A 14,922-nucleotide genomic window follows, 5' to 3' on the forward strand; every position below is an offset into this window, starting at 1 on the left:
TTTTTTTATAATTCAGAAGCAGTAAAGGACCAGTAGACTAAGAATCTGAACAAAAAAATAGCAGTTGAGAGTCTGGGAAGTCAGATAGGACTTTTGAAAGTCTTATAGAGTTGAGAAAATAAAACCTGGAGTTTAGGACTAACTAAAGAGTAGGAACCCTGGTAAACACCTGAGATTTCCAATTAGGAACATAGGAGAGTTATACCCTGGGGTAAGCCAGAAATAGATGACTTCTCAGAAAACACTGAAGTGCAGTTACAAAGCAGCTAAATCCTCGACTGGATAAAGGTGATTTATCCCTATTCTGATTTCCCGAAGTCAAAAGCAAATTGCCTCTGGAAGAAGCTTGTATCATTCAAAGCCTTAAATTATGTCTATGAATTACATCTACAAAAACACAAAGTCTGTCATTCAATAAAAAATTATTAAGCATAATAAAAAAACAAAAAAAATTTAAGCATCCTAGGAGACAAGGCCAAACTACTGAAAATAAACAAATAAAAGACAATAGAAATAGCTCATTAGGGGATCCAGATGTTAGAGTTATCAGACAAAGACACCAAAAAGTACTGTAATTAATATGTTTAAAAACACACTCAAGAAGGTAAAGAATGTTACCAAATAACTGAAATGTTTGTGAAAAGATGAGTGTGTGTGTGTGTGAATGGTTAAAAATAATCATTTAAAAATAAAAAATATTAGTAAAGTAGTATAAGGTTTATAACAACATATACAGAAATAAAACAGAACAACAAGAGTGAAAAGGATAGAAGAGATGTCTTAGTAAATTGGTGCTGCTATAACAAAATACCTGAGACTGGGTAATTTATAACGAGCAGAAATGTATTAATTTATCTTCTCACAGTTCTAGCGACTGGGAAGTCCAAAATCAAGGTGCTGGCAGGTTCAATTGTCTATCAAGGACTACTCTTGCTTCCAGGCTGTGCCTTGATGCTGCATTTTCCGGATGAGAAGAGTGCTGCATCTTCACATGGTGGAAGGCACAAGGGGAAGTGAGACACAAATGTTACAGGAAGCCCCTTTCATAAAGGCTTTAATCTCACTGATGAGGGTGGAACCCTTATGGCCTAAATCATCTCTTACAGGTCCCACCTCTTGATACTGTCACAATCAGTCATCACGTTGCAACACCTACATTTTGGAGGGGACACATTCGAAACACAGCAAGGGATAAACGGAATATATTGCTGGAAGGATCTTACATTGTTTGTGAAGTAATATGGTATTTGGATATAGGCTGTGCATATCATAATTTTAGGGTAATCACTAAAACTAACAAAAAGAAACACAGCTAAAAACAATCAATAGAGAACATAAAATGGAATACTAAATAAATATGCAGCTAACCCCAAAGAAGGCCAGAAAGGAAGAATGTAAAAATATTTTTAAAATATGAGACAAATAGATGGCAAATACCTAGATGTAAATAAAGCATATTAATAGTTACATTAAATGTAAGTGGTCTAATAAACACTCTGATTAAAGATAGAAGTTGTCAGAGTAAATATAAAGGCAAAACCCAAGTATGCTTTTGACACACACTTTATTTGTTGATTTTTTTATTTTTTTATTTCAATAGGTTTTTGGGTAACAGGTGGTGTTTGGTTACATGAGTAAGTTCTTTAGCGGTGGTTTCTGAGATTTTGGTGCACCCATCATCTGAGCAGTGTATACTGTACACAATGTGTAGTCTTTTATCCCTCACCACCCCCAACCCTTTCCCCCGAGTCCCCAAAATCCAATGTATCATTCTTATGTTTTTGCATCCTCAGAGCTTAGGTTCCACATATGAATGAGAACATATGATATTTGGTTTTCCATTTCTGAGTTACTTCACTTAGAATAATAGTCTCCAATTCCATCCAGGTTGCTGTGAGTGCCATTATTTTATTCCTTTTCATGGCTGTGTAGTATTCCATGGAGTGTGTGTATATATGTATATATCTCATATTTTTAAAATCCACTCGTTGATTGATGGGCATTTGGGTTGGTTCCATATTTTTGCAATTGCAAATTGTGCTGCTATAAACATGTATGTTCAAGTATCTTTTTTGTATAATGACTTCTTTTCCTCTGGGTAGATACCTAGTAGTGAGATTGCTGGATCAAACAGTAGATCTACTTTTAGTTCTTTAAGGAATCTCCACACTGTTTTGCAGAGTGGTTGTACTAGTTTACATTCCCACGAACAGTGTAAAAGTGTTCCCTTTCACTGCATCCATGCCAATATCTTTTTTTTTTAAAATTTTTTGATTATGGTCATTCTTGCAGAAGTGAGGTGGCATAGCATTGTGGTTTTGATTTGCATTTCCTTGATAATTAGAGATGTTGAGCATTTTTCCATATGCTTGTTGGCCATTTGTATATCTTCTTTTGAGACTTGTCTATTCATGTCCTTAGCCCACTTTTTTGATGGTATTGTTTGTTTGTTTTTCTTACTGATTTGAGTTCTTTGTAGATTCTGGATATTAGTCCTTTGTCAGATGTATAGATTGTGAAGATTTTCTCCCACTCTGTGGGTTGTCTGTTAACTCTGCTGGGTTTTTTTGTTTGTTTGTTTTTTCTGTGCAGAAGCTTTTTAGTTTAATTAAGTCCCATCTATTTGTCTTTGCTTTTGTTGCATTTGCTTTTGGGTTCTTAATAGCATAATACACATTCTTTTGACATGTTCAAGATAGATGATAGACTGGGACATTTAAATCCATCCAAATAATATGGAGTATGTCCTCTGATCATGATGGAATTATATTAGAAATTGATAACAATTAGACATTTAGAAAACCCTATTTGGGGCCGGGTGCGGTGGCTCAAGCCTGTAATCCCAGCACTTTGGGAGGCCGAGACGGGCAGATCACGAGGTCAGGAGATCGAGACCATCCTGGCTAACACGGTGAAACCCCGTCTCTACTAAAAAATACAAAAAACTAGCCGGGCGAGGCAGCGGGCGCCTGTAGTCCCAGCTACTCGGGAGGCTGAGGCAGGAGAATGGCGTGAACCCGGGAGGCGGAGCTTGCAGTGAGCTGAGATCCGGCCACTGCACTCCAGCCTGGGCAACAGAGTGAGACTCCGTCTCAATTAAAAAAAAAAAAAAAAAAAAAACCCTATTTGGAATTTAGGCCATATATGTCCATATAATCCATGGGGCACAGAATAAATCACATGAGGAAAGAGAAAATAGTTTGAGTTGACTGATAATAAAAACCCAACATGCAAAATTGTTAGGACGCAGATGAAGAAACAGCCATAAAAGCAAGTAAGAAATTGGAATAGATTATATATCTGTTAAAGAAACTGAATTCATTATCAAATGCTTTCTCACAAAGAAAACTCCAAGCTCACACTATTTCATTAGTGAATTCTGCCAAATATTTAAGAACTAAGTAATACCAATTTTACACAAACACTTTCAGGAAATAGAGGAAGAGAGACTATTTTCCAGTGTATTTTAGGAGGCCAGCACAACCCTGATTCCACATCTGACGATTCCAAGGAAAGAAAATTACAGAACTATTACTCACAAATAGAGATGCAAAAATCTTTAACAAAATATTTTAAGTTGAATAAAAAATATATAAAATGGATACTAACTCATGACAAAGTAGGGCTTACTTAGGTATGCAAGTTTAACATCTAAAAAATTAACCAGTATAACTCACTGCATTAACAGCACAAGGAGAACAATGACGTGATCATCTTAATAGTTCCAGAAAAAGCATTCAGCAGAAGCCAAAACCCATTTATAAATTTTAAAAAATATCAGCATACTAGGAATGAAAGGGAACTTCCTTACTCTGATAAAGGGCATCTGTGAAAAGCCTACAGATAACATCATATTAAATAGTGAAACATCAAATTATTTCCCCACTTGCATTGGTGGAAGTATGGCCACCCTCACCACTTATATTTAACTTTGCTCTGTACTTAGTCTTATAAGTGAATTTGTCAAGGTCACATGACTCAAAATAAACATACGAAATTGTATTTCACATGAAATTATATTTCTATAATAATGAACAACAAGAAAACGACATTAAAACAGTAATATAATTAATGATATAAAAATTTAGAATTAACCTAATCAAAGATGTGCAAGAAACCTCTACATGGAAAACTACAAACGTGGCTGAGAGTAATAAAGACAAGGAGAGATATACCATATTCATGGATATAATATTCAATATATTTAAGATGTCCATTTCCACAAGTTGATCTATAAATTCTAAACAATTTTAATCAAAGTCCTAGCAGGCTATTTTGCAGGGGAGGGAAGAAGAAATTGACAAGATGATTCTAAAATGTATATGAGTATGCAAAGGATTTAGAACAGCCAAAACAATCTTGAAAAATAACAAGGTGGATGTGTGTACACTACTCAGTTTCAAGACTTACTAAAAAGCTATCATAATCAAGACTGTGGTTTTGGTGAAAGAAGGAATAGATTGACTTGCACAGATCAACAAATCCCACATATATGATCAATTTATTTTCAACAAGTTGCCAAATTTAATCAAGGACAAAAGGAGAGAGTTTTAAAAAGTGGTGCTGGAAAAACTGGGTATTAGTATGAAAAATAATGGACCTTAGTTCCTACATCATACCATACACTTGTGGTTCTCACACTTTAGTGTGCAGCAGAATTCCAAGGAGGGCTCATTAAAATCCCGATTTCTGGGCCCCGCCCACAGAGTTTCTGATTCAGCAAGTCTTGTGTGACTTGTGTGGACAATCTCAATGTCCAGCAACAGGTGGATGAATAAGCAAATGTGGTTTACTCATCCCAAGGAATATAACTATGCAGTTAAAAACAAAGGGCTTAGTGATACACTGAACAACATGTATGGATCTCAAAGACATGATGTTGAGAGAGAGAAGCTGGACACAAAAGCGTCTGTACTGCATGGCTCCATTCATAAGGGACTCTAAAACAGGTGCATCCAGTCCGTGGCGCTGCACATCAGAGCAGAGGCCGCCTGGGTGGGAGCCAGGGGCTTTGGGCAATGGCTGAAGGCACGTGGGGGAACCTGCTGGGCTGACAAAAATGTTCTATGTCTTGATCCTGGTGGCGGCTACCCAGGTTTGTACAATGGTCAAAACTCTTTGACACTGTACACTGACTTACAAAATGTCAATAGAAAAAGAGGAAAAAGATGACCCCAGAAAAGGACAAGACAGAATCTGAAAACAGGAGGATTGAACTGTCCTGAATGTAACAGGGGCTGCAGAATCTGAGCCACGGGGGCTTGAACCAGTACGGGCAGGGTTTCTGCGTGGATGAACGAGGCAGGATTGGAAAAAACCTAGACTGTTCTTTTCTCCAGTGAGTTGAGATTCCTCAGCAAAAGATGGGGAAATTAGGAATGAATGCACGAAGGCACCAGTGCATACGCAATCGCAGAGTTCAGCTGTGTGGATGTGGACCAGGGAGAAACAAGACAGAGGAGGAAAGAGCAAAGCTCTCTAAGGGCCCAGCGTGCAGAAGTCACTGGCCTCAGGCCCGGGCTCCCCTGCCAAGTGGCGGGATGGATATAGAGGCCAGGCCTGATGGAAATCTTCTCTGCATACCCTTGCCCTGCCCCCACCCCCACGGGGAGGCCAGCTCTGGGCTTGATCCGTTACCCAGACAGAAAGAGCTGGTTTGGATATCCTGAGCCTGCCTGACTCCCAGAAGTACCTTAGGCAGGACCTGCGACCCAGCCGTATCCCAGACGGCGGCAGCAGCCCGCCCTGCAGACGTCCTCACCTGGCCCACCTGGTCCTGGAGCTGGGCCTTCTCTCGCCCCAGCAGGGCTGCCTGCCCCTCTAGTTGCTCCTGCTGCTGCTCCAGGTGCCCACAGGCCTGCTGCAGGCCCCTGCACTCTGCCCGCTCTAGCACCAGCTGCTGTTCCGCCTGGGCCAGCTGCTCCCTGGCCCGGACCTGCTCCTGTTCCAGAGTCTTCTGCTGCTCCCGCAGCTGGTCCCGCTCCTGCTCCAGCTGCCACCAGGTGTCAGGGGCTCTGCATCCACTCCCCGCACCCTCAGTCCCTGTAGGCCAGCCACTCCCAAGGCCTGCCCCAGGGGCACTGTCTTCCCTCCCTCAGGCCTGCCCCAGGGGCACCGTCTTCCCTCCCTCAGACCTGGCCAGGGCCAGTCAGGCTCCCTTGTCCCCAAAACCTTGGACCAGGAGAGGAAGTGATCTGGGAGAATGGAAAGAAGACCCAGGGCTTGGAGACCCACAGCCAACTGGGAAACAGGTTCCGGCGAGGCCTGCCCCACTGGCCCTTGTCTCACCTGGAGGGTCAAGTGGTTCAGGTCACTTTTGTCCTGAGCCAGCGCCTCCATCAAGGCGGCCATTGCAGCCAGTGAGTCCCTCTGCTCCACTCCCTCTGACTTCAGCCGCCTCACAAGAAGCTCCAGGTCCGCATTGCTGCACTCGGCCTGGGGCAGGGAGGGGGATGCCAGGGAGGGACCTTTAGCTTCCAGGGCAGGGCTGTTGCCGGTGGGAAAGGAGTGAGCCCGGAGCTGCGGAAGTGTGCAAGCCAGAGCTCCTGGGCGGACATGGTGGGAAGGTCGCCACAGTGGGGAGGTCTCAGGACCAAGGGTGGCTCCAGACACTGAGGCTCCAGCCAGAGGAGGTGGCTGGTGGGCCAAGGAGAAGCCACGAAGAAGCAGACGTGGCCAGCAGGGTTGAGAGCAGCTGGGCCAGCCTGGTGCCTACTGGTTGGGGACGGGAGAGGCCTTTGGTGACTTTGGGAGCTCTGGTGATGGGCTGAGGGTCCCGGCAGGCAGGAGAGAGGGAGTGGGAGGCCAGGTCAGTGAGGCTGGGGGGGGTGGGGGCAGACGGGAGGCGGGGTGGGGTTGGGGGGAGCAGAGGCGTACCCGCGCCAGGGCGCTGCGCAAGCCCTCCCTCTCGCTCTCCACGACATCCCGCTGCAGCTGTGCTGTGCTCAGTGCCTCCCGGGCTGATGCCAGCTCCTCTCTGAGCCCAGAGACCTTCTTCTCCAGCTGCTGCAGGCGGCCTTGACTGAGGCCCCAGACCAGAGGGCGGGAGGTCCCTCAGGGTGAGCAGTGGCTGCCCCATGGGATTTCAGGCAGGCGACCGCCTGCAACTCCCTCCAAGCCCAGGGAGGCCCAGGAGGAGCATGGAGTCCCTGAAGGACCAGGAAGGCAGGGAGCCCTTCACTTCCGGGCTTCGCTTCTGGGTCGGGGAGGCACAGGTGCCTCCAGGGGGACAGGAGGGGTGGGGCTCCACATCTGCTGGGCCCACAGGGTGGTGGATGTGCACCCAGGTGGGGCACTGGGCCAGAGGGAGTGAGGATTGGTCTGGAGGATGGTGCAGCCTGGGGAGGAGCCTGGAGAGCCCCTGCCCCTGCCCTGTCAGGGCCGCCACCACACCCTGGGATGAGACAGGTAAAGAAGCAGACCCGTGGCCCAAGGCCAAGTGGCTGATGGTGGCAGAGCGGGGTCTCTCCTGTGGGAGGGGCCCTGTCCACCCAGCCACCGCGGCGCACCTGGTCTCCAGTGCCCTGCAGCTCCGCTCCCTCTGCAGAGCCAGCTCCTCCCTCCGCTCTGCCTGCAGCAGGAGGCTTCTCTGTAGCTCCGTGGCCTCGGCCTCCAGCCCCTGCTTCTCCGCATCCGCAGCGTCTGCCTTCCCTTTCAGCTCCTCCACCACCATCTCCAGAGCAGCCTTCTCCCTGGGGTTGGAAGGGCCAGAGTGGGGGCGGCCCTGGACACATTCAAGGTGCACCATGTGCCTTGGTGGGCAGTTGGGGCTGGGTGGATGCCAGCCTGTGAGACTGCATGGGCAGAGGGATCCCGAGAAGCACACAGGGTCTCACTGGCGGGTGTGGCCCACCCCGGCTCATGCTCAACTTGTGCTCACAGAACTCTGCTGGCAGGAAAGGACCCCTCCCTGGCTGGCATCCCCTCCAGCTCTAGAGGTGCTTGTCCTGACAGCAGCCCTGGGCCCTCAGGATCCCACACTCCCTGTGCAAGGCCACACAACCCCTTCACCCCGTTACCTCCCCAGGAGCTTGCAGGACGCCCGGCACTGCTGCACCTCAAGCCTCTGGGCCTCCAGCTGGCCCCGAAGGGCCTCTCGTTCCCGTGCCTGCTCCCGAGCCCGCTCCTGCTGGAGCTTCTGTGCAGCCCACAGCTCCTGCTGGCACTCGGACAGCTGCTCCCGGAGCCCGGCTGTCACTGCCTGGGAGGACTCCAGCTGCAGGCACAGCTCCTGCTCGGGTGGGACGCGGTGTGGGTCCCTCTGACCGAGGCAAGCTTTGCCCACTGAGGCCCACTAGGGCTTGAGACTCCCCAAAAGGACCCCCCTACACACTGGAGCCCCTCCCTGGGGCCATGGGGCTCAGGGGCAGGCCCTATAACTATCCTTCAGCCTGAGGAACTCATGTTTCTGCCCTCAGGGAGACGGGGGTCCTGCGGGCTGCGGTTGCCCACCTGTTCCTGCCGCCGCCGCCTCTCGATGGCTGCCCGCACGGCCTGCAGTACAGGGTCCAGGGTGGCCGGGGAGTGGGTATGTGGTGGGGACGCCCCTTGATGGGGGGATGTGGCACGTTGGGGGCTCCTCAATGGGTGCCGTGGCTCCCCCAGTTCAGCGATGCTGCTCCACGACAGCTCCAGGCACTGGGCGTCCTCCTGGGCCACCTTCAAGGTGCAGAGAGGAAGGGAGAGAGAGGCCCAGAGCACAGGGCCATGATTTGATGGGGACCGTGCAGACAGTCCTGAGGGTCCCTGTGGGCCACCTCCATCTTCGCCACTGGGAGGACAGGCAAGGGGCCGCACCTTCCTTATGCGCCTCAAAGTACACTGCAGGGACCCCACCTTGCCCTGCAGGCCGTCCGCCGCCCCCCCGGGCCACCACTGCACCAGGCTTCCTGTGGCAGACAGACCCCTACCACACAGCCACTCCCGTCCCGCCCACCAACCAGGTTCTGCAGGTCGGTTCTGAGGGCAGCGATGGTCCTCGCCTTCTGCTCATTCTGCTCTGTGAGCTTCTCCACCAGCAGCATTTGCTCCGAGAGTCTGGGAGGAGTTGGGGATGGGGGGGAGGGTGAAGGGCAGGGCCCAGAGGATGGGCACCCAAGCATGCCCTGGCTCTGCCCAGACTCCTCTGTGCAGTGGCCCCCCTGCCGGTGCTGGGTAATGCCTCTGTGTGAGTGGCCTCCGTCCCTGGTCTGAGCATGCGTCTCTCCTGCCACAGAGCCTCTAGTGGCTCCCACGGTCTCAGAAGTCAAGGCCCACACCCTGACCAGCGCTCCAGCCTCAGATGCAGTGACTGCCCGAGGCTCTGCCCCGTCCTTATGGCACAACAGAGGGAGTGCCCACTGCAGGCCTTTGTCCGGCCAGTCCTTCTGCCTGGAGCACCTGTCACCATCAGTCTGACAATAAGTGATTTTACTGTTCCTTCCTTCCCAGGACCCACCTTCTTACTAAAGACCCCAGGTCCGCCTTCCTGTGGCTCAGGCCCTGGTGTGCGGCCCCTGCAGCCCTTGGGCCCCCATGTCCTGTCCTGCTCGTCTGGGGCTAGGTTGTGGTGTGTTTGACTCAGCTAGACCCCCTGAGGGTAGGGAGGGCCTCTGCCTGTCAGCCTGGCAGGGTGTTTGTGGCCAAGTGGGCCCCAGACCCCCGGTTGTGAGGCGTCGGCCCCACAGCCAGCAGGTTAGACCTCCACTGGGGAGCCACCTCCCCACTTCCTGCTGAAGCTGCCCTCAAGAGACCTCTGAGCCCCCGATGTGGGTGGTGGGTCCAAAACCTTCCACAGTCACGGGGAGATCGCAGACCCCAGAGAGGGTGTGGGTGTCCTTCACGTGGGGCAGGAGGAGGCCTGGTCCCTCTTCCTGCCTCCGTTTTTAAACAATTTACCTAAGGTGAGCTCTTCCCCTGGAACAACGTGCCCTGCTTTAAGTCCTGAAAACTCCAATTCCGGGTGCTGACCCCCAGGACACAAACCCAGTGAGTTCCCTGCTGTGCTCCCCGAAACCCCCACTGTAGGAGACCCCAGTGCCTGCCTCCTGGGCATTAGGGGAGTGCCCTGCAGCCACTGGGATGGTGATTCTGAAGAGTGTGCACCACCAGTGACGCCAGGGCCCCACCTCCCCTGGTACGGTGTGACCACATCTGGGATCCACAGCTGCTGGGCAGGCTGGATGGGCCCCACCCTTCCGGGCCCTCCCTGTGCCAGCCTGCTGACCCTGGGCACCCACCTGGCCTGGAGCGCCACCTTCTCTGTGTCCCAGCGGACCTGCAGCTGCAGCATCTCCCCAACCTTGTCCCGAAGCTGCTGCCCCAGGGTGCTGGCCGTGCTGCTGGCCGACAGTCGCAGGTTGGAGTCGAGGTTCAGGCAGGCAGTGTGCAGGCGGCGGGCTGTCTTGGCCGTGTCTGCCTGCAGGTCAGCGAGGCCCCTGGGAGACAAGGGCAGCACCTGTGGCTGACTCAGGACCCATCTGCAGAGGGAGGGCCTGGTCCCATCAGTCCCACAGAGGACCCCCTCCTTGGCCATCCTCAGGAGAAGCCCCCGCTGCATGGCATTGACGGTTCCCATGTGTCACCAAATGCCAGGAAGCAGCTGGGGAGGAGTGAGCAGGGGCGGGGCCAGACTGCAGCAGCCTTCACTGAGTCATCGACCCTCTGAGCCCCTGACTCTTCCTGTGCAAGGAGCTGCTACCTACATAAGGGCTAGTGGGGTGGTATCAGGACTGACCTCCAGTGTGGCACCCAGCAAGGCTGGACAGACCACGGAAGCTCCATCTGGATAGGTGTCCCCCACCCCACAATGTCCTGTCCACCCTCCTCTCATCTCTCCTTGGTGTCCCCCACCCACCTCCCTGGCCTGTTTGTCCCTCTCCCTGACTGCCCTCCTCGGCCACCCTCATCACTGCTCCCACTGTCCAGCCTGAGGCCCAGCCAGGGCTGGTTGAGGAGCCGGCAGGCCAGGGCTATTGCACCCACAGAAGGGCCCGCCCCAGGCACCACTTCCCCTCCCCCGGAGGGGGCCTCAGCTCCCTGCAGCCTGGTGCCTGGCTCCAGGTGGGGCAGCCGGCACTCACCTCTCAGTGGCTGCTCGCAGCTCCGCCAGGTCTGTCCCCAGCACCACGGCCTGTCTCCACAGGAGAAGGAGGTCCCGGGGCTTCCCCAGGCCCCCTGGCCGGGTCTGAAAGCAAGAGGCCTCCTGTCCACTCCAGGCTGGGGCGTCTTTACCCTCCCTGAAGCCCATTCTTTTCCAGGTGCCATGTCCCTCTCCATGGGGGCTGGAAGTGGACCCAGCATCCCAAAGTCCCCATATCTCACAGGCGAACGAGCCATGGGCTCCCCCAACCCCACCCTGGGGCCATACTCTGCCTCTCCCTAGGAGATGACCTGGGGATATGACCACATTCAGCCCTTTCAGGCCAGCCTGCGTGCATGGAGGTGGAAGGGTGGGGTTTGTCGGTCCCTGAAGAGAGAAGGTGCTGACTCAGTCTCAGCTCCCCAGCTACTCTCGGGAACTGCTCAGGCTCAGAACACTCCAGAACCAGGCCCGGTCCCCTCCTGGGGCATGGGGCAGACAATTCGGCGGCACGTGGCTCCTACCCTCCCACTCTGAGGGAAGAGGACAGGCCTCCTTTCTCCAGTACAGTCTTTCTCCTTACTCTGGAGGCTCCTGAAGATGTCCAGGTGTTGGTCTGGCACTTCAAAGGTGCCAGGGACACAGAAGCAAATTAGAAGCCTCAGGACTGGGGCCACGGTTCAGCAGGGAGGAGGGTGGGGAAGCCACTGACGTTAGAAGCTTCTAGCACTGGGGTTCAGCAGGGAGGAGGGTGGGGAAGCCACTGACGTTAGAAGCTTCTAGCACTGGGGTTCAGCAGGGAGGAGGGTGGGGAAGCCACTGACGTTAGAAGCTTCTAGCACTGGGGTTCAGCAGGGAGGAGGGTGGGGAAGCCACTGACGTTAGAAGCCTCTAGCACTGGGGCCCAAGGTTCAGCAGGGAGGAGGGTGGGAAGTCACTGCTGAGACAAGGCCAGTGATTAGGCTGCAACGGAGCCGAGTGGGAGGACTCTGTGTTGAGGGCAGGAATGGGGGAACCGTGTGTGTTCAGTGCTTCCAGCCTTGCAAGGAGCTAAGATGAAAGCCAGGAGTCTCAGAGTCTCCACACCACCTTCTAGGCCCTGCACTCGCCTTCTCCTGCTCGCCAACCTCTGGAACTCAGGGGGCTACTGTGTTCCTACCACCTCTCCCTGCCTGTGACAACCCCACCCCTGCTCCTCCAGGTTGCCTTCAGGTAGAGCACTCACATCCTGCCTGTTCTCCAGAACTCGCACAGAGGACTATGACCAGAAACCAGTGGAAACAATAGAACGAGACCTTGAAGAACTTCAGGTATTAGATCATCATCTCATCTTCATGAAGCTTGCCTGAACCCCTCACCTGATCCCGCACCTGAGGTTCCCCCCAGCTAAGCCCATAACACCTGGCCATACACCCTCCAGAGAACACGTCCCTCTGTGCCCATTCCACCTGGCTATACACCCTCCAGAGGGCGTGCCCCTCTGTGCCCATTATACCTGGCCATACACTCTCCGGAGGGTGCGCCCCTCTGTGCCCATTACACTTGACCATGCACCCTCTAAAGGGCATGACTCTCTGAACGCACACCTGGCCATACACCCTCTGGAGGGGACACCCCTCTTTAGTTAGAAAATAAAAAATCACCAAAGGCACAAGGAAACAAAGGACCATGATCAGAAACCAGCAGAAACAACAGAATCAGACCTTAAAGAATTTCAGATATTAGATAGTCAGACACAGGCTACAAAAAGACTATTCTTAACATGCTCCAATAAATAAATAAGAGGCTTGAAAATGTGAGTTAAGAAGCCAGGCGAGGTGGCTCTCGCCTGTAATCCCAGCATTTTGGGAGGCTGAGGCGGGCGGATCACCTGAGGTCAGGAGTTTGAGACCAGCCTGGTCAACACAGTGAAACCCCATCTCTACTGAAAATACAAAAATTATCTAGGTGCGGTGGCACACACCTGTAATCCCAACTACTCTGGAGGCTGAGGCGGGAGAATCGTTTGAACCCGGGAGGCGGAGGTTGCAGTGAGCTGAGATCTTGCCACTGCACTCCAGCCTGGGTGACAGAGCAAGACTCTGTCTCAAAGAGGAAAGAAAGAAAATGTGAGTTAAGAGTAAGCTATTTAATATATAGGAAAGAATGAAACAGAACTCTTAGTGATGAAAAATACCATATTTGCAATTTAAGCTAAGTAGCCAAATTTAACAGAGATTAGACATCAGAAGAGAAAACTGATAGACAGAAATGGAAATTTGAAGAAATTATCTGGAATATAGTCCAGGGTAATAAAAGGAACAAAACCGTGAACGGTGCCTGGGAGACAGACAGAATGGCTAACACACGTCTAGCCGGAGCTCAGAGGAGGGGAGGTGGGTGGTGAGCATCGGCAATGTTTAAGAATATTGACTTTCCAAAAACAACAAGCGACGCAGAGGCTCCACGAGCCCTGAAGCGGGATAAACAAATAAATCTACACGCAGACACAACACAGGGACATGGCACAACCACCAAGTCAGAGCAGGGATCTTAAGAGCAGCCAGGTGAGAGGACACGTTACCTTGATAGGGAGCCAGTCAGAATCCAGGCAGCCTGGAAGCTGACTTCTCAACGGCAGCAGCGGAAGGAGAAGGAGAAAGCAGATCTTTAACGTGCCGAGAGAAAGCAACTGTCAACCAACCTTGAGTTTCCCTCAAGGACAAAGGGAAAATAAAGACCTGGGTGATCAAATGCCAAATTGAACTCAGGGACCCTCTCCTTCCGGCATTTGTTCTCACACAGCGGAATCAGCTCCTGTGTTCATCAGATGACCTGCCCCGAGGTCTGAGGACCAGGACGGGGACCAGGCAGTGGGGGGAACAGGAGATCTGCTCAAATGCCTCGAGCCAGCAGGCCTAGCGTAGGCGATGACTCCTTGCTGATAGCACGGTCCCGCTGGCGCTCTGCAGAGGCCGGCATTCCCTCTCAGGGGGTAAACCTCGGCTGGTGTGTCTGACATCTGCCTTTTAGGAGAAGCAACTGTGGCGGGGCTCGGGGCTGGGACCTGGCCCCCGTGGGGGTGAGTGCGGCCCTTCCCGGACAGGCTTGTCTGAGGGACGTCTGTAGAGGCAGCCTGAGGCCAGAACTGCGGCTGCCCCTCCGGCTCCTGCCTCCACCTGGAACAGCACATCTTCCGGGGGGCCCCTCTTCCTGGGGAAATCCTTGCCCATGGTGCCCGTAGCGTGCAGGGGCTGGGCGTCCAGGCCCCCTTTGCTGGAGGGCTGTTGGGAACACCTTCAGGCCCTCAGGGACTGCCTGACTGGAGAGCCACGTTACCCAAGGCTACAGCAGCTTCAGGGGGTCCCACGACCATGGAGAGATCTGAGCAAGGCATGAACACCTGGACGTCTCCCTCCCACAGGGGCTGGTGCCTGCAACCCTGTGCCCTGACCCCCTGCATGCCTCGGGGTTTCAGAAGTTGGAGTGAGTAAGGCTGCAGGGGGACCTGGGGGGCCACGGCCAGGCGCCACAAGCAGCGGGCCAGCCCCAGGCTCCTTCCAGGGTTCCCCCCTCCTGAAGTCTGGCCTGGAGTTCACTCTATGGAGAAAACCTGCCTCTCCAAACAGGGTGGTCCACACCAGAGCCGGGATGTGGCCCCAGTGCCCCATTCTCAGAGCCCTGCCCTCCTTCTCTGGGTGGGGGGCAGTGGGGGTGGACCAGGGAGTCCCTCACTCCACAGACTGCTGTGGTCAAGCCAGGTTGGGGACATGGTGTGGCAAGAAACTGTGGCCTTGTCCCCAAGAGGGATAGCTGCTGAGCCAGCACACCCTCACCAGGTCCCTGCCTGCTACCCAGGCATAGGCACCCAGACAGGCGGCTGC

General features: G+C 52.6%; 1 protein-coding gene across 1 annotated transcript in view; it reads right to left on the minus strand.

Moving 5' to 3' along the window:
* LOC105551235 (putative ciliary rootlet coiled-coil protein-like 3 protein) overlaps window positions 1-14,922 on the minus strand; it is a 99,316-nt gene that overhangs the window by 61,212 nt on the left and 23,182 nt on the right. Inside the window, 10 exon segments of the mRNA XM_011996401.1 lie at window positions 5,762-5,992; window positions 6,289-6,435; window positions 6,877-7,021; window positions 7,509-7,691; window positions 8,019-8,344; window positions 8,452-8,658; window positions 8,904-9,036; window positions 10,218-10,415; window positions 11,061-11,164; window positions 14,218-14,335. Of these exon segments, the coding sequence (XP_011851791.1) occupies window positions 5,762-5,992; window positions 6,289-6,435; window positions 6,877-7,021; window positions 7,509-7,691; window positions 8,019-8,344; window positions 8,452-8,658; window positions 8,904-9,036; window positions 10,218-10,415; window positions 11,061-11,164; window positions 14,218-14,335 (1,792 nt within the window).

This window comes from Mandrillus leucophaeus, unplaced genomic scaffold (assembly GCF_000951045.1).
Source record: "Mandrillus leucophaeus isolate KB7577 unplaced genomic scaffold, Mleu.le_1.0 Scaffold510, whole genome shotgun sequence".
Lineage (NCBI taxonomy): Eukaryota > Metazoa > Chordata > Mammalia > Primates > Cercopithecidae > Mandrillus > Mandrillus leucophaeus.